At 38.2% G+C, this 27687-nt stretch overlaps 3 protein-coding genes across 3 annotated transcripts in view; 1 reads left to right on the forward strand and 2 right to left on the reverse strand.

Moving 5' to 3' along the window:
* LOC146471598 (ATP-binding cassette sub-family E member 1-like) overlaps positions 1–19308 on the reverse strand; it is a 28923-nt gene extending 9615 nt beyond the window's left edge. Inside the window, exons 1-16 of the mRNA XM_085120118.1 lie at positions 19091–19308; positions 18887–18972; positions 17623–17720; positions 16862–16979; positions 16291–16380; positions 15695–15742; positions 14923–14992; positions 11533–11629; positions 10503–10592; positions 8635–8756; positions 7173–7267; positions 5908–5965; positions 5723–5794; positions 3843–3902; positions 3029–3087; positions 2066–2176 (exon numbers count right to left, since the gene is read on the reverse strand). Coding sequence (XP_084976244.1) covers positions 2066–2176; positions 3029–3087; positions 3843–3902; positions 5723–5794; positions 5908–5965; positions 7173–7267; positions 8635–8756; positions 10503–10592; positions 11533–11629; positions 14923–14992; positions 15695–15742; positions 16291–16380; positions 16862–16979; positions 17623–17720; positions 18887–18972; positions 19091–19223 — 1407 coding nt within the window. The 5' untranslated portion in view covers positions 19224–19308. The remainder of the gene's footprint in view (positions 1–2065; positions 2177–3028; positions 3088–3842; positions 3903–5722; positions 5795–5907; positions 5966–7172; positions 7268–8634; positions 8757–10502; positions 10593–11532; positions 11630–14922; positions 14993–15694; positions 15743–16290; positions 16381–16861; positions 16980–17622; positions 17721–18886; positions 18973–19090) is intronic.
* A 266-nt stretch (positions 19309–19574) lies between these two features.
* Positions 19575–21182, forward strand: LOC146471599 (uncharacterized). The gene has a single exon (XM_085120131.1). It carries the CDS (start codon positions 19590–19592, stop codon positions 21162–21164), a length of 1575 nt encoding a protein of 524 aa, XP_084976257.1. The 5' UTR covers positions 19575–19589; the 3' UTR covers positions 21165–21182.
* Positions 21183–23903: 2721 nt separating this feature from the next.
* Positions 23904–27454, reverse strand: LOC146471600 (large ribosomal subunit protein eL21-like). Its single transcript, XM_085120166.1, has 7 exons — positions 27388–27454; positions 27225–27303; positions 26100–26161; positions 25593–25705; positions 24660–24737; positions 24389–24461; positions 23904–24024 (listed from the first exon to the last, which is right to left on the reverse strand). Exons 1-7 carry the CDS (start codon positions 27451–27453, stop codon positions 23935–23937), a joined length of 561 nt encoding a protein of 186 aa, XP_084976292.1. The 5' UTR covers position 27454; the 3' UTR covers positions 23904–23934.
* Positions 27455–27687: the final 233 nt, after the last annotated feature.

Consider the following 27687-nt stretch of genomic DNA (forward strand, 5'->3'; position numbering starts at 1 on the left):
CACGCAATCTTGCTAAAATCAATTCTTGTTCAAGTCCGGAGAGTTTTATGACTGTGCAATGTTTTATATCCTTGTTACACTGAGCGTGAGTAGTGTGACGGAAGTTGAGTAGCAAGTGCGTTCGCCTGCCCCGCAAATCCCACCGACAATACTCAAGAACAAGCAAGACATGGTTGTTATGTATGTCTATTAACTTCACCAACAACATACTCTGGTTATATGGTTAAGTAGATTTGTTTATTCAGAGAACGGTGCAATATTTGCTTTTCGCGGAAACAGTTACTTCCGATTGGTTATCGACGGCACAAAACTTCTCATACTAAATAAAATCAATTCTAATTGTTCTAGACAGTAGTTTGAATTACTATTAAGGAATTTTTTTTTATTTCAGCAAGTTAACTGGGGAACCTGGCACATCGTTGACTAAGATATTTTAAAATAAGATTATTTTAATTAAATCAACAGATGTAGATATCTGTTTGTTACTGTACTAGTTGTAGCTAAGTCGCTCGTGCGTGACACAGATGCCTGTGAGATTTAATTTCAGCTCGTGGTAATTTTGGTGTTTCATAGTTTGTTTTACCTGTGTAGACAATATTTAACATCAATAAATACTTTAAAACGGTTCAAAACGCTAAAAACGTAAAACCCTCATGTTTATGTACAAACTTTGGCCGAGGAGTAAATTTATTCAATAGTGCTTTGTTATGTAGAGTTGTAGATTTCAAAGGCGCTCAATTTGAATTTTATCGAATTTTGATCGGCGTTCATGCAAAAGTGCTACTAGATCCTAAAGATTTAAAAACGTAGACCTAAACATCAATGACTGAACTGTCTTTGGTTATAATATCAGAGGATTTGAAGAACTACCGGTCAGCTTTTTTCGCCGCTGAGTTTGGATTATTTTACACCTTCGCGTAACTGAGAAAAGTGTGTCTTCTTAATCGGGTCTCAGTTCGCTCACAAATGAGTAGAGATAAAAATTAATGCCATGGTTTGACTAAGGAAGAATCAATGTATTCAATTATACTTAAGAAAGATTCACAGCTATGTAAACGTCTGTGTAGCGAGAAGCTGAAAAGTGTAAAATTTCGAGTTTCCGCTAGGTGAAATCTGAGCTTCCGGTAGGGTGACCGTTTTTCGTGGTTTTCTGCCGTTAAATGGAATATTTCAAAAAACTAACCTCATATCCTTCAGTCACTTACCTAGGCCTTGAAACTGACAAAGTATGAGCGAAATCGATTTTTTGACCGTGGCCACGTTTTTTGAATTTTCCTCGATTTTTACTGACATTTACTCTTAATAGCACGAGGTTATACGCTTAACCACCAGAACCATCCATGACCACCTGTTGCAAGTTATTCCATGTTTACCATACATTTATACAAGTTTTCCTGCGTTTGTTGTATGTTGAAAGTTTTCCCGCGACTGCCTAGACTTTTTAAGTCTTTCACTTCCCTTTTCCGGTTCAAGTGCTCCCGACACGAAGGTAGAAAAATCTCCTGAGCTGATAGCAAGCCTAACGCTTGCCTTAAGGTCACAAGATTTCCCGCGTTTGTCATTCGAGACACGTTTTCCGTTGCAAGTTTTGCCGTGCCTGCCATACGCTACAAGTTTTCCCGCGCTCATCATCCGCTGCAAGTTTTGCCGCGCTTGCCACCCGCTACAAGTTTTCCCTGCGCTTTTCATCCGTTGCAAGTTTTGCCCTGCTTGCCACCTGCTACATGTTTTCCCGCGCTGGTTATCCGTTGCAAGTTTTGCCGTGCTTGCCATACGCTACAAGTTTTGCCGTGCTTGCCATATGGTACAAGTTTTGCCGTGCTTGCCACCCGCTACAAGTTTTTCCCGCGCTAGTCATCCGTTGCAATTTCTGCCGTGCTTGCCACCCGCTACAAGTTTTCTACGTTTAACATAAGTTACAAGAAGGTTTCGCAGCGCAAACATTACGCGTTTGTGGGTGCTTCCCTTACGTTGCCTTTTTATTAGTCGGTGACCACGGTAGTAAGATACAACAACAACAACAACAACATCCGCCCAGAGTATAGAAAGCCCCTAGGCTACCCACCTCTTGATCAAATAACGGTTCAATTTGCAGTGGTTTGATGACGTCAGCGATAAACTGAGGATGTACGTAAGAGTCACGGATCCTGTCGTGTAGGAGCATGCGCACGGTGCCCTGGTGAAAACACAAGAAAAGATATACATGTCATTAATGGTTTACAAATGGGATCCCGTTTCATTGGCTGTTAAGAAGACCAGAGATGAAAACACTGGATGGGTTGCTTGTTACAGAACTTTATAGTAAATAGCGATTTCCAAATCTCTTGGTATTCAGTTTTGACTTCAATTTCTCTTCAACATTCATTTTAAATTAGCTTTCTGTGGCACAAAAGAAATCCCCTCTTACTTTGAATACTGAATAAGTGTCTGCTTGCTTTTGAACAGCCAGTTCCTGCTTGATCTGTTCAGCAGTGATAATAATAAGAACATTTTTCAAAGGGGTGTGTTCTTCAGAGAATGGTCCAGAATGGTCCTGCAAATCGCCATGTTATTGCCAGCGAGGGAATAACTTGACTTGATAGGAGCCAACGTTTATTTCCTTTACAAGGGTCCAGCTAGGTCAAGCATTGTGCTTACATCACGAAGACACACTTACACGAAGACAGACACGAGACTAGAGAGACCAAACTGGCAGAAGGTAGTTTGTTGAATGCATTAACTATTTATCAATTATTCCACGAGTGCGCGTTGGATATAAGATGACAGATACGCCGCCTCGTTGGTTATAATCATCTGATATCCAACAAGCTTGAATGTGATTAATTGTTTTATAGAAAAAACAATCAAGAAATATTGCTACATCTTGCTGATTTCGCTTTGCACTGAGTGAAGAACAACAAGAAGACAATTTAACGTCGCTATTTCTCGGGCATAGCATAACGGTTCATAAACCATGGCCGCTAAGCCAATCAAATTACTGGCATTGCACTGTATATACAATGATTCAGTTTCAAATAATTTAATATACCTGCGACTTTGGGCTGATTTTCTGTGGTTTGTAGCTGATATTCATCATGGGCACTTGCACTGTTTAAAATTGAATAAAAAGATAGAGTCACTTAACATCGAATTGTTTCAGCTATGTTAACAGCAACCTGGCCCTAGTCGCTCAAAGGCCGATTAAGCTAACCCTGGGTTAGCGTGAACTTTGATTCAAGTCTAATTACTTATCAATAAAGATTCTTTTTTAAAAAAAAATTGACTCAGTTTTGATCTAGGCTTCCCTTTAGCATTATCTAAAAATTACCCTTAAAAACAAGTTTAACGAGCGAGATTAAAACCCTTGAATAACTTTTAATCGTGGATTAGCGTTAATCGGCTTTCGAACAACCCGGCCCAGATGAATGGAGAAAGAAAAGGTCTTTCACTATAGCGTTGCAACCTAGCCTGCAATGAAGGCGTATATTTTTGGGCGAGCTAACGCTGAAGTCGCCATCTTAGACTTTAAAAGCAGAGGAAGATTGGGGAGAGTAGAAAGTCCGACCAAACTCCCCACCCCACTTCCCTCCGATTTTTCATCCATCATAGCGGCTACAATTTACGGAGATTCTGGCTCTCGCTTCCCTCCCACCTTCCGCGTGAAAACTCCTGTTAACTGAGTCTTCAAATCTTTCTTTTAACATTGACACCAGCAGCAGCACTCTTGGGGGGAAGGGCAATCTTTGCCAAGTATTAGTGTTATTAATGTAGATATAAGTGTGGAATGTAGAATAAATAAATCAACAATGGAGCAACGGAAGTTAAAATAGCAGCTACATATATACATGTTGCGCAAATCATACCTTCGCTGTCTGGGGCGAGTTTTCCAGCCAACATCCTAATGAAAGTCGTCTTCCCAGTTCCTGCAACATCAAACATTTTTTCCAACGATTTCAGTTATTTTATCGTCTAGAACACCTACTTTAAAGGGACTATGCCATCCCAGGCGCATGCCCACGGCGCGTGTTAATGAGAAGCACTTTGAAATCGTTGGCCCAACTTTTTCAAATACTGTCGGAGAGTTCGGGAAGCTGTTTTCATCTGTTTGAATCGCGTTGATCTTCGCAAAGTTAGCTGAATTTTTCATTTACAAACGTTCTTTAGTAATCAGAAGCTGTTTGTTGCGAAATGTTTGAAAGCTTTTGCAATGGCGGAAAAGCAAAAGCCCGCGAAGAGTTGTAGGGAAATAAGTCTCAACCGAACTTGACGAAGAGTTCAAAACCAAGTACAAAAATCATCGTTTAATGGGAAGCTCCACTCTGACAAAAAACTTTGACGATAAATTTAAGTTTGAAAAGTGTTCAAGTGTGCCAAAAATTAGATGCGTTTGTCGTCTATTTTTGCTTTTAAATTACCCGAAGCCATTTTGGATTCTATGACGTCATACGGTTGCCGTTATTGTCAATAAGAGGAAGTTCTTTTGTGTGAAACAGTTGAACTACCGTATTACGTCATGAAATCCAACACGGCGGCGCCCGAGAAATTTAAAACCGAAAATGAGCGATAATTAAATCAAATCCTGTTTTGTCCGACACAAATATTATTTCCATGTTTTCCAACAAAATGTAAAATAAGATCGTAGTATAACAATTTAACGTTAACTAATTTCAACAGCGGAGGTTTCTTTTAAGACTTCTAGCAATGTTTATCGGACTTATTTTATGCATGACCGTGTAACAACAAGGGCCAAGATCGTTTGTTACAATCAGGAAATTAACCGCTATCAAGCGGATAAAATATAATATTATTGAAGTAAATGTCATCCACTGACTAGCGACTCAACCGTTGGATAAAGTCATCTGCTCTTTAAGCGGCTGGGGATAAAGGTTACACACACCATCCACGCTAGGAAAAGAGAGCGGTTTTCAGTTGAGTGCTGAAAGTTATTTCACGTTTGCTTTGGCTTTGCATAACTACGCTCTGTGATTGGTTGACAAAACTCGCGCCACTTTCTCAACCAATGAGAATCCAAAGCAGAACCAATCGTGTTTTGGCCGCACGCGTTTTCCCGCGCTTGGCGCCGGTTACATGCATTTGTTTCGAATTCTGATTGGCTCATTGTGTTGTTTACATCTGTTGCGATTGGCCAGAGTAATTACTTTGGTTTTGGTTTTACGACAATCGCTCTAAAAAAGAAACGTAATGGTCATAACGCAATTAATATCCATGCGTGGAGCCAATCAGAATCTGTTCGCGTCGCTTTGTACCAAGTATGGAGAATACTAAAAACTAACCACGTCTTAATTTGATATACATGTAAAAATATTGTCGTCAACCTGCTTGAGCCCAGATTAAAAAATATTGCTCGCATCATTTTTTTTTTTTTTTTACAGTGAAAAGAGTAAAAAGAGCTCTGTAGATAATGCTTCGTCTACGCCACACGAGCAAGCTTGACTATGAGCAGTACTTTATTTTTCATTGGGGTAGTGAAGCAGTGAACCGCGCAAGCGCGCGCGGAAATTGCCTCCAAAGAGGAGACTCTACCCTTCGCGCAACGCATCTCCTCGAGGGAGGCAATTTTCGCGCGCGCACGCGCGTGATTCACTTGCTTCACTATCCCTAAGAAAAATAAGGGACTCGCCGTAGTCTACAAAGGAAGCACAAGCTTAGTGAAAGATGACTTCAAGTACAAAGCCGCCCTGTCACCTTCACTTGGCTACAAATAGAGCAAACACGCTCTTACCGTTTTCTCCCAACATAACAATTATTTCCGAGTCAGTGAATTCACCACCGTCAATACTCAAATGAAAATCCTCTGCGCAAACGCAAGAAAAAAAACATAACAACGGTGAGTATGCAGAAACAACGAACAAAACATTCACAATTCAAACAATTAAGATTTAACAAAACTTCTGATTAGGAACATACTCAGCTGTTTTGTCATTTGAGGATATTTGTATCTCCGCATTCTCTGTACTTCCTCCTCCTGTCGAAAAAACAAAAAGCATTGCAGCAAAAGCTGTTTATCCTGACCTCAATTATTCAAGTAATTCATGGTAAGGTGCCATATAGTCATCCACATAACCCTACCCCTAACCGTCCATATAGTCACCCTTACCATGAATTATATGAATTAGCCTGCTAGCAGTCATTAGAGATTAAGAATTACGTTTACCGCAAATGACAGAAATGACCACGTGACCATGTTATCCTTCATTTGACGCTCGCTATTTTCAGTTTCTCGGAAAAATTTCGTAGTTTTGCGTTGACATCAAAGGACAGAATTGTTTTGCACTATTCTCATCTATGTACTTATTTTTTCAAAGAAAACATAAACGCGAATCTCACGTTTGTTTGAAATAAAACGATTCCCAATCTCTGTATTTCCTTTCCAAGTGAGCGTGACATGAGAGCAAGAGCTTCAGGGGAAAAGGAACAAAAACAAATGGAGCAGGTTCATTTCTCCTCCCTAAATCCTTTTTTCTTTTTTCTTTCTTTTTGCTCCTTCTCCCCAGAAGCTCTTGTTTGCTTCTCAATCTTGCTTGGAAATGAAACAATTGCTATGCAGGTTAGACCTCAATTATCTGAAAGTCCCCCCAATCCCCATGCTCTACCATCCAAACTATTGCACTTCCTCTGTTGTGCTTCAGGATTCTGAGTCGGCAATGGCCTCATCAGTCATTTTTGAATCCTGCTGATGCTGGTAGATTGTCATCTTCATCCAGTTATAAAGGACACACACATATCTTTTATGTACATTTTTTTAATTTTCATTGTGCAGTTTCAGACATAGAGATTTACAGCAACCGGCAATGGCAGAAATGACCATGTGATAATGTTTATCCTTCATTTGCCGCTCGCTGTTTTCAATTTCTGAGTAAAATTGATTAGTTTTCCTTTATCATGAAAGACCAAAACTGTTTTGCACTACTGTCATCTATGTACTAATTTTTTCAATAAAACATAAAAGCGAATCTCACGTTGGCTGCACCTTGTGGTTTTAAATCCCGATAAAACACGGCTGCTTTAGCTCTAAACATTACTTAAATTAGGAGTATGCTTTGGATACTCTGCAATGTACATGTAAGTGGGGACCCCTTCCCCTCAGACTATTGACAACAGTTTCCTCTCAAAATAACCATGTTTGAATGCTCAACAAAATTGTATTCAGCAGGTAAAACAAGTGTCTAAACCTTGTCAGCTGTTTCTGCCACTTTAAAAACCAAAGACGTCTCTCTGAACCTCAAGTTCTCAGTGGGAACAAAACCATCAAGAAAAATGTTGATTCCTGTAGCAACAGAAAGAAAAACATGATAAATTTTAATTGTCATTAAGCATTTAAGAGCAGTCCCTCCTTTTGTTACTGTAGAAAAATTCAGAACATCTCGGGATGATCCATGACACTCTGGTTTACTAAGGATGGCACCTGCTAAACCCAATGTTTTTTGCCTGGTTTGTTACTATGTAGGAAAAGCAAACCTTAGCAAGAGATACTGGAATCCCAAAACAAAATTAGGGATTACTATGCAATTTTCCTGATATAAGGAAACTCTAAATTATTTGGGAAAAAACACCAAACACTTTTAGGCACTTAAAAAGATTTTCACAATATCATTGCTGTTTAATAATAATTTATTATCTCTCAAAAATGCATGTTAACTCAACCCCCCCCCCCCCCCCACCCCCTACAAAAAAAAATTCTTAAATTGGATTATGTAGTTCCAGAAAATACCCCTACCCCCTCCATTGGAAATTCCAGAGGGGAGGGAGTTGCAAAGGACAAAAGATTTGTGGAAAGGCATGAAGCTTAATCAGAATTTCCAGAGGGGTAGGGGGTGTTGGAAAAAATCCCTTCCATGGAGGGGGGTATGGTTATTTTCTGGAACCAAATATTCCAGTAGCCCTTGCTTAGAATGCTTTTCCTTTTCCCACATAGTCATAATGATAAACTGTGCAAAAATACTCTTCTAGCAGCAGGCACTATCCTTAGTTCAAGGCTGATAATACTGTAATAAAATTAATTGTCTAATGAAGGTGGTCAGGGCATTTAGCTTTGGATAGGGCAGGAGAAGGTGGACAGGGCAAGCTCAAGGGCAGTTGATGTAGCACGTGCATTTCTCAAACTCATTTTAATATTCGTGAAGAGCAAAAAAAAGGAAAGCCATTTTGCTTTGATTTTCTCCAAGAATTGCTCATGATTTGAGAAGCAATATCAAACACTTGAAAGAGTATTTCATCCTATTTCCAAGCACCTCAAACTTGGTTAATAAAAACCTCAGGCCCTGCACCTGTTTTTTTCATGCCACTTCTTGGTGTTTGGAAATCAGATGAAACACAGTGTTTCATCCAATTTCCGAAAAAACCTTGGCTGCACCTCATTTTTTAAACCCACCTCTTGGTGTTCAAAATCAGATGAAACAATCAAAACAGTGTTTCATCCAATTCTATAAAAACACCTCAAACTTGGTTAAAAAAAATAACCCTCAGCTACTTCTTGTTTATTCAACCACTTCTCGCTGTTTGGAAATTGGATGAAACACCCTTTGAAGTGTTTGATACATTATGTTACAACTGTCACAATCGGACTTAAATCTGCACCCAAAAGCTGTGTTATGTTTCAACCTTGTTTCTGTTCCCCAGCTTTATTGCTCTTACCTTCCCTTACGCTGAATGGCATAGTGACGACACCATAGGCCCCTGGGACACCATACAAACAGCAGATGTAGTCTGACAGATAATCCAACACACTCAAATCATGCTCAACTACAATGATGTACCTGAAAAAGAGAACAAAGGAAAACTGTTAACCTTGTATCCCCTAATATCAAAGAACAAATTCTCCTATCTTGTATCCATACTTTTCTTATAAAAGTACTGGGGAGAAGTTATCAAAATAACAGAAAATTCACCTTGGGTGATCATATCCTTAATTCTCATAACCTCAGGGATTGAATAAGCTCAGTGCTTGAAATTAGCGGTCGTCCGGTTGTCCGAGACAACCAAAAAGTGAACCGGGCAACCAATTTTTAGTAAAATTCAGAGGCTGGTTGCCCGGGGAAAAAACAACGGACAACCCAGCCAAAAATAGTAAATAAATTAATCTTAAACAGCACACGACTTACTGGACAGTTTTGTTGTGTCAATGTCCAAAAGTGTGAAGTAAATAATAATTAATTTGCCTCAGCTAAGCGTTTTCCTGTGTTTTGGATATCTGTAAATTTTACAAAACATTGCCAGGTGCGAAAATGTAAGAGACAAACACACAGTTTCATGTCTGGTGGCGATCAAGATCAAAGACGCCATTTTGAATATGCCACAACTTCAGCCCAGAGTTCCGCAAAAACCATTGCCGCACACTAAGAACTATGGGATTAGTTGAAGCTTGTCTGCCATGTGCTTATATCTCAAGCTCTACCCAGCATGTAAATACACCTGTAAAGGTAGGATCGTTACCATAATAATATTGTTCTCAAATTCTTGATTTCGGTTTTGATTTTTTATGTCCTCAATTAGCAATACAAAATACAAGTATTTTCTTTCACAGAGTGCAAATGTGGCGTTTTTTGCCAGGTGTAAAGCCACCTCCTCAAAAGTAAGCTAAATTGAGCGAGACAAATGCACGGTATGAGAAAGAAAAGAGAAAACAAGAACCGCAGCAAACATGGATGTTTTTTCGGGTAATGCACTTAAATGTGTAGGTTTTTTTAACGGCAACCAAGGCTTCATCAGGGCAACCAAATACACGGGTTTGGTTCCCCGGCTTTTGAAAAAGGGACAACCTGGCTTTTTTTTTTTTTAATTTCGAGCACTGTAAGCATTGATGCTGCAAGGAGATATTTGATGCTGATAACTGTTAGGGATTAAAGGGTTAAAGGGAGGGTTTCATGGTTTGGTATCTGTACATAAATCAAAATACTTTTTTTTGCCCATTTAATTTATTCATTGTTTGTGAACCATTCAAAAGGGAGTAGATAACTCCTGTGGCAAATTTGTTTGTGAAAAATTCCCAGTTGATGATTTTCCATGTGATTCCATTATTTCGCAGGTAAATACCTTCATTAACCAGCCTCGAGTTAACACTAACTTCAATATCGATATTGTCGGTGTACATGTAATCCACTGATATTTTCTGTGAATTTGGTCATCCGTCAGTTTCCTTAGATTAATTTTTATAGTATCTGATTGCTGAAGCACATGTGAGTGGGATTTTTAAATCCATTAAGATATAATGTGTATGCATTAAAGTGTGAAACCCTCCCGTTTAGGCCCCAAAGTCAACATGTGTATTCTCTCCACCATTCTACAACATATTAATTTCTTATAATACAAGCCAGGGGAATTTGCTTAAACATCAAGACATTTTATCCTAAGTGATCATTTTCTTCATTCTTGTGGCCTGTACTTTTGAACAAGTACAGCAATTGAAAGAAAGGTTGTCCAGGTTGTTCAAAGACCAGATAACTCTAAGTCTATCTAGTTGATAATATGTACTCCAACCAATACAAACAACCAGACTACTGTACCTGTCATCATTGATGAGGGATCTTATGGTCACGGCACACTTGAGACGCTGCTTCACATCCAAGTAACTTGAAGGTTCATCAAACATGTAGCTTTAAGAAATTTATGAAACAAATAATATTCAATCATTGTTTTAAATCTTATTGCTCAAATTAAATCTATTAAGCAGTACTTTCCTGCGGTGCTGTTATTGTGTTGTGTAAGGTGGTTCTAGTTTTTGAGTCTGTGGATCATGTGGTCAGTAACTGAAGTTTGACCATTCAAATGAATTCAAAGCTAATGTGGTGCTGTTTATTATGCTGTATATAAGCCTTATTAATAATAACTGGTGATTCTAACTTTTGAGTCTGAGGGCAATATCCTCAAGGGCAGACATTCAAACTAAGGCTTAATTGTACAATTAACAAGGGAACTAAAGCAATGATGATGGTGATGGCAATGACAATGCCACAAAACAATATGTTCAATGAGGAAAGACGATTGCTCTGCCTATTCGTTTTAAATTTTGGTTAAACTACACTTTCTTTGCCCTCCTCTACAGAACAACAACATCAAATGACCAATTCAAGATCTTGTCAGTAGAACATGGGCAAGCAATGTTGCAATTTTCATTCTCTTTCTTAACTTGAATGCCACTCCTACCAACTTGGTTCCTTTGGTAGTTCCCAATTTTTACACAAGTTGAAATAATCACAAAGCATTACAAAATAAATAGTTTATTAGTAGTTACAGACGTTATATTTTCGTGTGACATTTTCCTTCGCCTTACAGTCCTTGCCGACTAAATCCCTGAATATCTTGTACAGTGCAGTTCTAACTTTGGAATTTAAAATCTTACCATTAATTTTGCTGTACTGAAAACACAGTTTTCATTTTAGTCTTTTGATAATGTTCACAAAATCACACTAAGCATGCAGTAGTCTTCTCTGATCAAACTGTTGATCATCCCCCGCTTACATGACCCTTCAAATGAAAGCTAATGAGCAGTAGAGATGGAATAATGATTTTACTTTACATGGTTGCTGCACTTACATATCTGCCCTCTGAATGCAAACGACAGCACAAGCAAAACGCTGTAATTCTCCTCCTGAAAGCTCATCTACATTACGATCCAACACTGTAGTTAGGTCTGCAATAAAAAGCAACAATGTTTTCCACCAATTTCATTGATTAGCTCTTACAATACATAACCTTTCTTTGGATAACTGAATGGATTTGTGGATGAAAGTTGCTAGACAGGTTGAAATCATAAAGTGTGACTGCAGCGTATTCAAATACATCTTGTATAATAATAATAATAATAATAAAAATAATAATAATAATAATAATAATAATAATACGTGGACTAGAATGGCAGGGAAAGTTGCTGACTGAGAGGAAGTCTGATTTACAGCTGTGCCAGAATGAGTGTTTCAGTTGGCTGAATAAATGGAGATCATGCCCCTCGCACCCTCTTGCCGGTGTATTTGAACTGTCGAGCAACTGTTGCCCACAAAGCTATACTCTAGTCTAGTAAGAAGACACACACGAGTTGTCCCGGGGATGTGAAGTGTAGGCTATGTGGTCTTACAAAACCACCCATTAAGTTTCGCGCGATTTTATTGAAAAATTCAAAATTTCATATTTGCCCTCGAAGCTTCGCTTCTTGGCCAAATATTCATTTTTCGGACAATCTCTCAGCCACGGACATTATTAGCCGACATACCAGCCCTCCGAAGGGGTTTATTTACTAAATGTCCAAGAAAGTGTCCCACACATTCTAGCCGGGTGTTCCGCACTAGCTCAGAATAAGTATTTGCTCAGACATAACATGGCTTTAAAAAGTCCTGTTCTATGAGCTCCTACGTGACCAAGATCTTCTTGAGGAAGTACCACCGTGGTACTTGCCAGTGATGCCAAAGCCGGTGTACAAGTCAGAACAAGTGGAAGCGTGGTGGGATGTACCTGTGTATGCAGATCATCAGTAGGTGCGACCCAACCAGGTCTATCCGACGGTTGTGAATCATGAGAGCAAGAAAGTCATGACCATAGAGATGAGTTGTCCATGGATTAGTAATCGAGAGAAGAAGAGCGAGGAAAAAACTATGAAGTATGGTCCCTTGAGGTGGGAACTGAAGGAGCAATATAAAGGATACGAGGTGCACCAGTATAATATTATCATGGATGTGCTAGGCGGCTGGTCGAAAGAGACAGAGAGTAGTGTGTAATCACTGGTTGGGCGAAAGACTACTCAAGTCTAAGAGAGAATGCAGAAGGCGGTTTTATTGGCAACGCAGAACATTGCAAGAACTTTCAAAGTAGTAACATGATAATGTTATATTATACCAAGATTGATAGACCAGCCATTAATAGTTATTTGTATGAGTTTTAGACTCTCAGACATCTAGACTATGACTTTATATATGTATATATATTTTATTGATTTATTCACAAGCTATTTTAAGTTTCACTTGGCTCACAGGTTACGCTATGTGCCCTGTGTTGCTTTCTGATACTGTGCATACAGATAGTTTTACTGCGCATAATAATAATTATAATAAAATATATCTTTTAAGAAGAGGCCTCCATCACTAAAAAGTGGTTTTCAGGGGGGTCCTCTAAAATAAAAAAAATACATGACAACTTCACGTCGATTTAAGTGTGTACCCACGTTTTGTGGGTCGTTAAGTATTCATATATTCATGCTATTGTTTAGACTCATTGCCGATTCATCGGTGTTCACGTCGGATGTCACTCGGGAATGTAAGACAACTATAGAAATCGGAAGGCCCTTTGAGGAAATGTGTGACAATTTCCTTTTGTTTATCATCTGAGAACGAACAAAAGCTCAGTTCGATTCACAAAAAAAAAAAACCTTTTTTAAAGCTGTCGGACTGCAACTTTTCTTTGATAATCTCTAAACTTTTAAAGTTTATTTTAAGCTTATGATCAAGCACGCGCTTATCGGAACGATCTCGAGTATCAAACGTAAACACAGCTGTTAATATCAAGAACTCAGGATGCTCAGCGTTTGCAGTAATATAAAAAATCCAGGCCTCATTTATTTAAAGAAGAGAGTGAAATTCACCAAACAACTTTTTTACTTTGTAGGGAATAACTTCAATAATTCAAAATCTAAACGAGAAGGAGCAGTCGGCTGCGGAACTGTCAGACGGCGCGTCGTTGAGAAATCTCGACCACAGAAATTCATTCAGACCACACTTTACAGCCGTCAAATCGACCTTCTCGTTAAAAAAAATAAAAATAAAAAAGAAACGTTTTCGGGATGAAATTGCGTTCAGGACTCTCTGCAATAATACATGTACCTTCGGGAATTCACACACGCTTCGGACGAAGACGGCTTCGCATAAATTAACTCTGCAGTTCTAACTGCCGATCAACAAACAAACATCGAACTTCGGCCTACATTGACCAAAAAGCCTCGTTCAAGATCTCTTTTCGAAGCTCTCAAAATGCTCTATTTTCATAAATACATATCGAACTTGGAAATGTTTTGCGAAAAAAACTAAATGCATGTAAAGTCCCAAGTCATTCTATCAGAGTTTATTCACACATCAAGAACAAAAGGATACGACAATAAACTCTGCCGCTCGTGGTCGCATAATTGCGCTATTGTTCCATTCCTTTGAAGTCGCTTTAGGTCCTCATCCAAAAGATCTCACCTTTTTCCAAACGAATGAAACCGAACTTATTCAACACGTTTTCGGTGGCTCCGAAGTGAATGCCCAAAGGGCTAAAAACGAGCCTTCAAGCTACAAAATCCAGCGGTTTTTCCCATTTCTGAATGACACACTTAAATCGGCGTGAAGTTGTAATGGAAACAAGTAACATAAAAATCCCCTAGAATAAAATTTAGGATCTCCAATAAAAATGCAAACTAACCTAAAACAAGTCACATAAAATCTTACTTAGATTCCTTTTAAAAATCACATTAGGCATAAGTCTTTTTAATTTGTTAGGCAGGAAGGCCCAAACGTTCAAAGCTCTAAAGCATGTAGTATGTCTTGCCCATACAGTTCACAGCTTGGGAAGTCTTGGTAGAAAACCATTTCTAGTATTATGTGGCAATGCTTCACGGTTACTAGTGCTGTTGAATATGAAGTACATGTCCAGAGGGGACAGCCTTATTGAAAGATGCCAAAAGGGAGATTAGGAGGGAAGATTTGAATGAGCATGAAGAATGACGCACATTAAATTAAATCAATAATGAAGGGAGATGGGCCCCATCATCCTTCAGTTTGTGTCTCACAATCTGCATTTCCAAATAACTCTTCTCTGTGCTTTTGGTACAGCCAGATAGGCTAAAGCAAATGAGAATGAAATCCAAGCACACATGTAAATGTTCACAAGAAAGTTGTAATGTTTGAATACCACTGTTTTTATTCTGTGAGTTATATAGCTCTAGCAAAGTCCTTGGCCTACCAAGCTGTTCACAGATGTGTTCTTGGTTGTCCATCTCACTTTTCCTATCCAGTATTGACTGCACACTGCCCTAAAGCCATGAACAACAACATGTTTGAAACATTAAATTTTGCAAACAACAGTAATGTTGAGTAATAAAAACTCAAAATTGACTTTAAAGTAGGTAATACTTGTAATCCCCCTATGATTGCCTTTGAGCTCTTTGCTAATGAACTTCCATTATTGTGAAACAACAAACGACAACGTCTAAAAAAATTCCATGGAGCAGGATGCCCTAAAATAGCTCTCCTTTATTACAACAGAGCATTATCAACGATGAGTAAATATGATGATCAATCTCTTACTGGGTACAGTAGTTCCACAAGGAAGGAAGACCCCCCCCCCCCCCTCCCCCACAAAAGAGATTGGAAATTCCAGGAGGCAAAAAAAATTAAGGAAATGTAGCAAGCAACATTGGAATTTCCAGAGGGGAAGGGGAGAGAAGGAAGGTGGGAGGGGAGGGAGGGATGGGGGCTCTTAGAAAAACTCCCAACTGGGATCTGCACTTTTCTGGAATTGCACATTGCACAAAGTCACAACCTTGGAGATTAAAATTGACATACATGTAATTTTGAGCAATAATTTAAGATTTCTCAACTAAAGTTGCACTTTTCTTCAGTGTACTTGCTCCCCTGCTGCGTCTAATCCAGTCAATTAATTTGGCGTAATTTTTTAAGTTCTCTCAGCTGCGGCATATGCAGTTTAAGATGGACTAAAGAATATGATCACTTACTTTGACTGCCTTAGGAATCTGGTCAACATACTGCGGTTTAATGATAGCCTTTAAAGAAAAGGAGACAAATTGAACACTCAGCTTTGCTAAAATCTGCCCTTTAAAATACATCTATAAATTATCCAAAAACGACCCTACTCAAGAAATCAATTAAACAATTATACAAGAACAACAACAAGAAATTCATACTTTATTGCATGGCACACAGTGTAATGGAATGTGAAGGGAGCAAATACATATTAACTTAAAAATCATTAGCAAATTTTTGCAGAGTCAGCTCTTTCTGTTTGGTTAATTTATTCATTTGTTCAGTTAAAATACTCAGCTGTGAGTTAACATGCTCAGCTGTTTAAAAATTTCATCCGTACCATGGTGGAACACAGAATAAAATTTAATAAAATTAATTTACCATTGGAAAATAGCCTGTATGCCAGTTTAAGAGTTAAATCCCATACCAAAACCACCAAAGAAAGGTCCTAGGCCCCTGCTGTATCTTAAGCAAACATGCAGTACATGCAATTCCAGGCAAATTTTTTTCTGAGGTGTTTTCCTGTTGAATCCAACCAGCACAGTATACAGTATTTCTAGTCAATTACCTTCAAGTCATCTTCTAGAATCTTTGTGAAATAGTTTTGCAGTTCAGAACCTCTAAAGTACACAAGAATTTCCTGCCAATCTGGAGGATTCTAAATTTAAAAAAAAGACAACAATAATTAAGCCTTCAAAAAAAGTCTTATTACTGGTCTCTTTTTTTATTTATTACAGTAATGAAACTCTACACTACATGTATCTTTAAGTATTGTCAACTGTCATACAGCCTTTTTAAAAACAAGCCCCTACCCCAACTAAGGCCCCATTCAGACTACCGTAGGTATCCATCCCTGGTTCCTGGGCATGGGCACATGTCTGAACATAGAGCTCTCTTTGTCAGTGTCCAAGGAAAAATCTCTTGATCAGGTTAGATACAAGCATTACTGTTCTCTTTGTCTTCAAAACAAGCATCTCCACATTCCAGTTCAATTTGGAAAGTGGCAAGGAGTTTAATTTTAACATTTCCTAATTCAGAAACAACAAGCTCTAATGACAGTGAACTACCAGTAGTGATCTTTTGAGCAATTATGGTGCCCTGGCTATAATTATGTAGATTAGTCAAAATTCAAAACCTACAAGGAACCTCCCAAGGTTTGGCTTCTGTTTGCCACCTAGGATCTTCAGTGCTGTAGATTTTCCAATTCCATTTGTTCCAACCAATCCCAATACTTCACCCGGCCTGGGAATGGGCAATCTATAATGTAAAACACAAAATATTAGAACAACAACACAGTGTCACAATACTAAGAAAAATAATCTAGTATAAATTTTAGTCATGTATCAGAAGCTATTTTTTAGTTCACCGATTGTGCTTCACTATTTATACAATGTAGGTTAGCCGTGATTGTTGAATTTCAATTCTTATTGTTTTGGGAAGAAAGTGGTTCACAGTTGTTGCACTCTCTAGTTTCTTGAACATTGGTGTCCAGACTTCAGGATGTATCCAACCACACAATTGGTGGACCATAATCATTCCGAAAGAGACACTCAGATTAAAAATATAACAAGCACTCAAAATGCTGTGATGTACAACACCAGTGACCAACCAAAACCAAAACAAGTTTAAACCACAACGTTAACATATACACACAGGGCTAATTCCCATAAACTTTCCCCTCAGTGGAAACCAATTTGTAGTGAGGAAACAAGACACAAAGGGTGACCCAATTTTGAGCTGACTAGAACTTTCAACAAAAACAAGTAGTTTATTCAAAGACTTCTTTCTGAGACTGTTTCTAGCAACAAGTCCCCATTAGAGAAATGCCTCAAGTTGGGTCACAAAAGGGTCCCAAATGTCAGCAAAGCTCCTCTGGAAGCATATATGTACATGTACAAACCTGTGAAGTTTAAAAGAATTGGCACTGTATCGATGTGTGGTTTCCTTTTCAAGGTTACTTGGAAGATTGATGATGGTAATGGCTTCAAAGGGACATTTCTGTAATTCAAAGACAATTTAATAAATATTTATACAAGTTGAATACAGAGTGCATGAATCAGCCATTCTGACTGCTACACTGTATACTGTAAAATTTGTTTAGATGAACACTGGCCATACCAATAACCAAATGAATAGGCCATTTTACAGTAAGTGTTGTGTGCTAAGTGATCTGGCCTTGGATTGTAAGTGAGACTGGGGGTGACGTTGTTTTGATACAAACCTCACTGCTTTTCATATGTAGATCATGTTGTTCTTATGCTAACTATTTTGCATTTGCATATGAAAAGCAGTGAGGTTTGTATTAAAACAAGGTCACATCCAGCCTCGCTTACCATCCAAGGCCAGGTCACTTAACACACCACTGTAAAATGGCCTATTGAATTACAGATAAACCTATTCTACTTGAGATCCAATGATCAAGAATTTTGGCAGGTATCAGATACTGTAAATCATCCAATAAGGGACTAATTCCAAACTAAGGATAAGATTGGGAGGGGGAGGGAACATCTATCACATTTGAAGAGGAATGCTTCCTAATCTGGCAAGCATCCTATGGTTTTGTGGCTTTCTTGCGTAACCAAAGGGAAAGCTTTAATCACGTTTTCATTGGGCTGCCATATAGCATTTTGGTGCTATTTTGAATTAATTATTTTGATTTCTGATTTCTGATTTCTGTACCTTCTCCCAAACTAAACTGCCAGATAGCAGCACTTGCCCACATAGCTAATAATCCCACCCCTCCCCCCCCTCTACTCCTCCAGGTACTGAACCCAATCAAACATTGAACTAGTTAAACTTACTGTTTGAGTTCCAACCATTTGATTAATTGCCCCAGGATTTGCCCTTGAAAATGATTGAAGCTCTTACATTCACTTTTATGTACAACGGATAACGGATACCACACGTCACCATGGTCTCTAAGATATCTCAAATCATTCATTCAATTTTCTATGTACAGTAATAAGCTTCCCACTCAAACCTATATGGATTTAAGCTTAAGATTTATAGTTTGTTCAAAAGACGAGTGAAAAAAAAAGACGCGAGCTTTTCCACTGTTCCTTGATCAGCTCAGACGTAAAGCTTAAGCTTAAATCTTAATTTCAGGAAAACTTTCTTTTACATAAGCTCAAACTGAACATGGATTCTATATGATCAAAACTTACCTTCGCGCAGATACCGCAACCAATACATAATGATTCTGAAATGTATGCAACCTTTGATTCTGGGGTTACTTCAATACACAGTTTTCCTGTCGATAAAAGGCATATCTCTGCTAAATTCTCCAACAGAGAATTAAAAAGATCGCGTACAGAAAAACCTATTTCACGCAAACTTTTCAATTCATGTCAAATTTACTATATACGTACCCATACGAACAACTGGGCAAGACTTTTTGCATTCTTGTCGACATCTCTTTGGTTTACATCTGTCATTGCTCACGATAGCGATTCGAGTCAGTTTATCTTGTGTCTGCTGAGTCTGCTTGCCTCGAGCAGACATGACTTTAATCTTTACTTGACAAAAACTAAAATTTTCTTGTCAATTTCGCCGGAAAACCAAAATGGCTTCCGTAGCCACGTGAGATTCTAAAATTGCGCGCGCAAGTGGAGAAGAGACTTCCGGTAAAAATTAAATGGGAAATGCTTCGTTATTTAAAGGCAAATATTGCATTACTTCTCCTTACACGCATTCTTTTTAAAAATATTTTTATTTATAATAAAACAATTGTTAAAATAGCGTGAATTCACCCCAGAAAATCACCAAATTTGTCGCAAAAGGCCAGCCATCTTGAAAATGGTGCAATACTAAACTTTTCTTGTCATGTAAACTGCACGAAATGTTCTCGTTACCATACACGTTTCCAAGATGGCGACTCTGTTGTGGCGTTCCTTCAGCAAAAATTTCCAGACTTCAATTATTTCTTGTTTAACTTTGGGCAGAAATCGTTTTTATAAGATTTCAAATTTTAAATCAATAGCTACCCTAGGAGAAGAGGCTGAGGACAAGGGTGCTGTGGGGTTGGATTCCGTTCCTGACGAATCCCATTCAAATGCTAAGACATCGAGAAATGAATACAAGATTCCGCCTCCTGCAAATTCAAATTTGTACGAGTACGTAAAGAAACTTGAGGAAACTGTAGCGCAGAGAAAAGGCACTATTTTAAAGTCTTGGTCACGACTGACGAAACAACCACGAAACAAGAACTTGAATGTCTCCAGTGGCTTAAAGTCTAGATCACCACAGTGCCTTGGCCTGACAACACAGCTTCTTGAAGCAAGATTAAACTTCTTGAAGCAAGTAGGAATCAAGGGAAAAGATGCACTGATCATAGCCATGGAATTCCCAGCTATCCTTTCCTGGGATTCTCCCAACTTTGCAAAAATGTTGAAAGTTCTCACAGATCTGAACTGTGATGTCATTAGATTGATGTGTAGAACCCCATATGTTTTTGGCCTTGACTTAACAAAAGTAACAGAGAACATCAATAAACTTTCAACTGTTGGCGTAACAGAAGATATCATCGGGAAACTAATTACTCTTCATCCTCTAATTTTGAGCTTCCCTTTAAGAGATGAAAGCCTGGAAATGATAACACTTTTGCTAGAATATCACAAAAATGTACCTTCAGTTGACAACAGCTTTAAAGTGGATGTCAATGTAGAAGAAGCAGTTTTTAATCTCCTTCTTCAACCTCTTGAAAAATCTCAGGAGCAAGTTACTTTTCAAGATAGATTTAAGCATGTGGTTAGTTTTCTTCATGAACTGCAAGTTTCTCCACTTATAATTGCAGCCAAGAATCCGACAATCTTTCATAGCAACGTCGACACCTTACATAACACTGTAAAGTTCTTCAGTGGCAAGCCACTTCTGCTGGAGATGGAAGTGATCCAGCAGCTCCTTATTTCAAGATCTGAGATCTTTGTTAGTTTTGATGAAGAAGCAATGAAAAATCGAGTGCAGTTAATTTACCGCATAGTCCAAAGTCCAACAGCGCTATACAATCTTATTCTAGCTCATTCAAGCTTTGTGTTTGAGAAGAGTGACACGACAATGGAGGATGTAATTCATTGGTTTCAAGACATTGGCATTGAGGACAAACACATGCGGGATCTCGTAACTTTAAAGAACTTCTTTTCTATCGAGAAAAGAGAATTGACTGAGAAAATTAACTTCTTATTATCAGTTGACGGAGTCACAATGGATGCCATAAAAAACCACCCAGCAATTCTTTTGAAACCACTATCACATCTCAAAGAGAGGGTAGAGTTTTTGAAAGCCAATAAACCAGATGTTCTAAATAGCAAGGACCTTGGTCAGGTAATGCTGACAAAGAACAAAGAATTTGCTACTGAGATTTGTGGATCATCACTGGAGCATTTCAACCAAGTTTTAGAATCAGTGCACAAAAAAGAGAATTTAAATAAAGGCTCTGATGAATAAAATAGCTGTTATTTCCTATCTGCACCTGGCTTTTTTGTTTGGTCAGAGCTGGGAGCCACCCCACCCACTCCCTCCCTTTCATAACTCCAAGTGTTAACCCCTTAATTTTAAGCCCCAGTGTAAACATGTGTATTCTCAAAACTGCTCTTAATAAATTATATTTCTTATGGAACAGTTTGGGAGAGTTCATTCGATAATCACAACATTTTGTCTTTACTGATCATTTCTTTTATTCTTGTGGCTTGAATATTACTCATTTTAATCAAGCTGTCATATGAAGATAGAAATTTGATTGGTCAGTTTTTGGGTTCTTTTCAGTGAAGCCTCCATAACATGAGCTGGTAGTGTCTTACAGTGGGAATTACTTCAGGATTTCCAGACAGTTGGCGTCACAATTTCCCAAAGTATTTACAGCCTGCGTAAAGAGGTGTATGCACAAAAAGAGATTGATCATCTCTATAACTCCATTGTGCTTTTGAAAATCATGTTTGGTTTTCATTGTATATGCAGCTAGTGCTTCAGATCTTACAGTTCTACAACATTTTTTGACAAGATTTTTCAAGTGACACTATACCTCCGCCCATTCTAGTGTTTCAGATCTCTTAGAGAAATGCGACCGCTGTCTGTTCTATAGAATGTCAGATAGGAACCGTCCGTTACATAGCCTTTTGCCTAAGTATAAAGAATCGTCAGCGAGACTGAGACTCTGATCATGTATCATGCGTAGTGTTAACACGGAGAAATTCAAAGATAGCTTTTTTAATAGACTTGAGTTTAGATATAACTTAGGAGTATGAATTTATATTATTAGCTTGATTTTTTTATTAGTTGACTACATATTTCTTATATTTTCAACTGATGTAATCTCGCTTGCATGTATTTTATATCTTTATGGTAACATCAAATACAGTGTATGTATTTTTATTTGATGGGTAAAGACATTCTGTTATCTCATGTTTTGCAGCAATCTTGCCTGTAGAGCCTCTTTTCTACATTTCAACAACAAAGGATAGACACATTCCATCAAGCTCATATTATTTTGTCATCCTATCTTAAGGTGTTCAATTATGAGAACAAGCAGGTTGTCTAAACAAAACTGTTTGAATGTCAAGGGTCTTTTTGTTAAATTAGTCCGAGATTATTCCTGTCGGGAAATTTTAACCATGCCTCTAAAATCTCTTGAAGGAGCCTCAGAACCTTAAACTCCTCTAATTTTGAAAACGTTGAATCTTAGTTACATATTTCCTAAAACTGTGAAGGAATTTAATGTATTCTGTTAAGTCTCCCCTGGTTGAAGCTCTTTGTGTGATGTCTTACAGTAGAACGGCACCAGGTGTCCAGCTTTGATGGAAATTAAAAGTATTTCAGCAAGTCTTGGATTGATCAGCTCTGTAACCCTGGATACATTTCTTACCAATTCATAATTATTATCACCAGCTTGTTCCTGTAATTTGGGTGCCTCTTGCAAGATTCTTATGAATGATCCTACCCCAGGGGCCCCACTCACATATTTTAATGACGGGGGGGGGGGGGGGGATTTTTTGGGGTCTGACATTTTGGCCAAAAGGGATTTTTTTTGGGTCTATGAAAGACGCCGGGATTTTTTGGGGTCGCAGAAACAACACAGGGATTTTTTTTGGTATTGTATTTTTCATCAGCTCAAATCAACAATAACATAAGCGCAATTTCTGCTTGTGTGGTATTACGGGATATTTCCGAGATTGTAATCTACTTTATTTTGAAAAGTAATTACCGGCACTCCAAGCGGATCTAATCCAGAGAGAAATATTCAATAGGTCACGTAATTCAAGGCCTTCCTGTAAAGTTGTCGCAGAAGATAGGATGAAGAGACACTATAACAGTCAGCGTGTTTTTTGTATTTGCTTTTGTATAGTTTTGTTTTTGACCAAAACCAAAGTTGAAGTTGGCATGTTCTAGCTTTCCAGAAGATAAATAATAAAATTTGCTGATGCAAAAACCCTCAGGGATATTTTTGGGTATGCTAAAAAAAGTAGGGATTTTCTGGGGGGTTTTTTGGGTTTAAAATATGAGTGGATCCCTGGGGATCCTACAGAGGGCAGAGAGGGGAGAAAATGGGGCTGGGAGAAGAATGCAAGACCCTGAACTATCCAGTTTCTTTTCCAGATACCAGATAACCTTTTTACAAAAAAGTAACGAGCTAGTGTTTCAAATTTCAGTCTCAAGGTCAAAACTTCATTTCAGATAATTTCTGTATGCCAAGAAAGAACTGTGATCAGCATCAAATTTCTCCTTGTAACATTGATGTTTGTTCAACCCTGAACATGAGAATTAAGGATGTGATTACCCAAGGTGAATTTTCTTGACACCAGTATTTTAAGAACTTCTCCCCAGTACACTTATTAGAAAAGTATGGGGACAATGTAGCAGGATTTTTTATTTGATAAAAGGGATGACTCTAAAGGGTTAATTAACATTGCCAATATTAGTGTCGGTGCCAAATGATTCTGATTAGAAAGGGAGGAAGGGGGTGATGCAAGGGTGGCACTGTAAACTGTCAGGAAGAATAGGGGGTGGCCAAATAAGAGGCCAAACTAACTAAAGGACAAAAAAAAACAATGTTTTATAATAAACATCTGCAATGTGTGGGATATGGGAGTACAGGACAGTAGGAAGATCTTTCTCCCCACTTGACAAGGAACTAGAAATATAACAAGAAATAAGATGCCCATCACTCAAAGAAATGACAAAAGGCAACACATGGTTGTTTCAGAAATTTATTTCAGAAGTTTCATACAACAAACTCGTATGGGATGGGCTCCAAAGTTTCCGGCGTGTTTCTCTTTGTGCGGACAAAGTGGGAGGTCCTTGGTGGAGTTGGCTGAAAGAGTTAAAAAAGGTGAGTATGTTAATAAAGACATTACTGTAAACATTGAATTTAACCACATGTGCACTTACGTCACTGGCCTATCAACCCACAGTACCCACCCCCCGCTCCCCTTCCCAATGCCAACAGCTGCTGCAACAAGATAGCCCACGACCATTTTTGCAAATACTGCATATGCGAATCAAACTAACTTTGGAAAGTACTCTTCAGCAGCTTTCATTTGGATAATCCATTCCAGTGAAAGCTACTGAGCAAAATGCATTCGTGGTACTATTTCTTATGTTAAACAGATTGGTTGCAATTTTTGTGTCTTAAATGAAATCCGAAATGAGGACCCCAATCAAGATACTGTTCACACCTTTCTTTTGCAGTCAACTGTAAGTCCCTTCTCCTTGGCTTCCTTCTTCTTGAGTTCATTCTCCTTAACACGCCTACAAAACAATATTTAACATCAGCTCCTTCGTAATGCAGTCCAGTCAAATAAGAAAGACAGTTGACAGGAGATGCCGAAAAGTCAAACTCCTTTCAGAAAGAGCTAAGAGCAGCATTTCTTTTATTACATACAGTAATTCAGAGTGGCAGCATCAGTTCCTAAAGAAAATGTAGACTTGGTTCTTTTCAATTCCTACCTCAAAAAGTCATCACGGCATTTTGAGTGCTTGATGTGCTCAACACGTACATTTATTCTCTTGGCCAAGATTTTCCCCCTGGTAAAAAAGAAAACATTATCACAGACAAGGTTTTCACAAAGTACAAAGAAAAATTTATGCTCTTGTAGTGCTGCCAAGCCTTTGTAATGCCCAGCAATTAAAGGGTTGAGTAAACACTGTCTTATGTTGAATTTTAGTTCAATGTTTTAGTGTCGTTCAAAAAGGACTTCAATTCAGGCTCTTTTAAACAGCCTATTCTCATTCCACAATCATAAGAATGATACTTAGTCGTTCTATTTTGTCTAGGATGAACAGAATGAAATAGCTTTCATTCCACCTTTGAGAAAGGTTATCTTTTGCATTTGTTTATATTCCAGTCATTTTAAACCAACCCCAAATTGTCATACTCATTCCTTTAGACGACCCCCCCCCCCCCCTATCCCCACCTGTAAATCTGCAAAAATAAGAAAAATGAGACAAGTCTCCGAGAGAATTTGCACAGCCCCCAAATCTGAGTTGAGACACCAAAAACTTTCCAACAATCCAACAATAAGCCTTGCCAAATACATGTTTATAAACTTTTTAGGTTAGTGGTCTTTTGAAATAGTGATAATTATGCAAGTTCTATTCACAATATCACAACCTGATCAAGCATTCAACTTATGAGAAAAAAGGAAATGATCGCCAAAGACGAAGACATGTTGATACTGTGGCTTAAAGGGTTATTAACGCTGTAAAGTTTACTGTTTCAAGTAATTTTTGTTTTCAAACACAAACCAATACTATTTGAAATGCTGAATTCTAAATGGTCTTTGAATGCACTTGAGACCATGCCAATCTTTACAATTTCATGGTAAGACAGGTTCACCACTTACAATGCAGTAAAAGATGTATCTTAAAATGGTGACTTACTTGACTTGCTTGTTGACAATTACTCCACAAGCACGCTTGGTAACATTAAAAATGCGGCCGGTCTTGCCATGGTACACCTTGTGCGGCATTCCCTTGTGGATGGCACCATTAACCTACCCCAAAAAATTAAATATAACAGTCAAGGTGATGTTTCACAAGTCAACTCTTAACAACGACTTCAACACAACACAGTGACCTGACAACATTTGACGAAACATTTTGTTGCGGCAACGCATTTTGCATGGTTTTGAAGAAAGGTCAAAAGCTTCCAATGTGTTGCCAAAACACAACTGCTTTTATTTGGTTGTCATGAGTGCAAAAGTTTGTCTAATGTTTATTAAAATTCAAATCTACAAAACATGTCCTGTTTATTTCCAAATTAAGTCATGGTTTCCCAGAGCGCTTGGTCACACTTAGATGCAACCACAAATAAATTCTTACAAATGCTGATTCTAGTGATACGTTATGCCCACTGCCTTGAAAGAAAAATACTAGATGGAGAATTACCTTAATATCCACAATGTCACCAACTTTGTATGATTTCAGGTACGCTGAAAGATGGATGACACCTAAAAAGAGAAAAAACGTGACCTTACGTTTATTGCAAGCATGGACTGTCATGTCTGGTTCACACAAAAGATGTAACAGCAAGGTCACAAAAGCTCTAAAAAACTTTGTGCTAACTTGATGTCACCAATGTGAACAAACGCCACACAACAGGAACATAATAACATACATGTAATTACATTAAAAGTAAAAATGATCTTTTCTTTGTGCTGTTATGTCAAAGTTATTATGTCGTTATGTTGCTAGTATGAACCAAGCTTTAAAACAAACTTCAGCAATCAAAAGCATTTAGCTTGCTAACTACCATTCAATTCATAAATGTACTATTTATAATAATAATTAATAATTTTTACATTTGTATAGCACAAACCTCTATATGAATATACTCAGTTGCGCTTCACAATATTGTTAAGATAAGCGCGACTAAGAACACAAGAAACTATTAAAAGCTACAAGCCCATACAATCAAAGGCAGCGATTACCTAGTTAATAAACTAGTTAAAAGACAAGACATGCAAAATGCAAATACCACTTGCACAATTAAGGCTACAGTTTTGCGATATACATGTAAACAAAATGTGCATTGTACAAGTACAAGGCCTGTGCATCAAGTTTACGTATTTATTTCTCGCCATTTTTCAGCTAACCTGAGTTTATACATTATAACTGCGAGTTCGCGTGAAGCAAAATTAACACAGAATTCTTGATCGGAGCTTGCTGATCCTAAGATGTATAGCAACCAATAACATTCTTAGCCCGTTACATGAACCATGCTGCCATTTAACATCCCCATTACCAAAAAATAGGACATCGAATTTATCAGTAGCCTGATTTTCATACCAAGAATTGAGATAGATTAATTAAACAGCAAAATATACAAGCTTTAATAATTAAGGTGTAGTAAACAAATCTGCGTTGATATGAAGTCTTACTACAAGGTAGTCTTGTGATCCAAACAATATCGTATCCTTCTATCAAGAAGGACTACGTGTGACATTATTTATCGTTTCAAAGATTAGAAAATAATTGAAAACGAATAAGAAAAAACAGCACAGAAAACCTTACCACGTTTCCTAAAATCCCGAGAGAACATGTAGCGCGTTCCGCGCCGGATTCCGGTTGTATTCACCATTTTTATGGTCTTCTGCAATTTAAGAATATTTCCAGTTTATTATGATAAGAAACAGAAGGATCCAAACACCCAAACTTTACACATTTCTGTCCTTACCTTCCAACCACGTGAACAAAGATGGTGGAAAACGAGAAAGAGGACGAAGCGAGGTTGGCATCCCATAATGCATCAGGCGAACGCTAGTAATCACCAGTCTCGCACGTCCAGGCAGGCAACATAAGGTTCTCGCGCGCAGAACACCTTTTTTTTTTCTCGTAGTTTTTCTGCGCCTCGCCTACCTTTATCCATGCTACGACGAAGAAGGAGCGTTGCCCTTTCAACTTGGCAGGCAAACGGTAGCCATTATAGCCTAGGCCGGTTGTCAATGTTCAGTAAAATCCAGTGATAAACTGTGTT

Source organism: Pavona decussata, unplaced genomic scaffold (genome assembly GCF_977016875.1).
Source record: "Pavona decussata unplaced genomic scaffold, jaPavDecu1.1 SCAFFOLD_102, whole genome shotgun sequence".
NCBI lineage: Eukaryota > Metazoa > Cnidaria > Anthozoa > Scleractinia > Agariciidae > Pavona > Pavona decussata.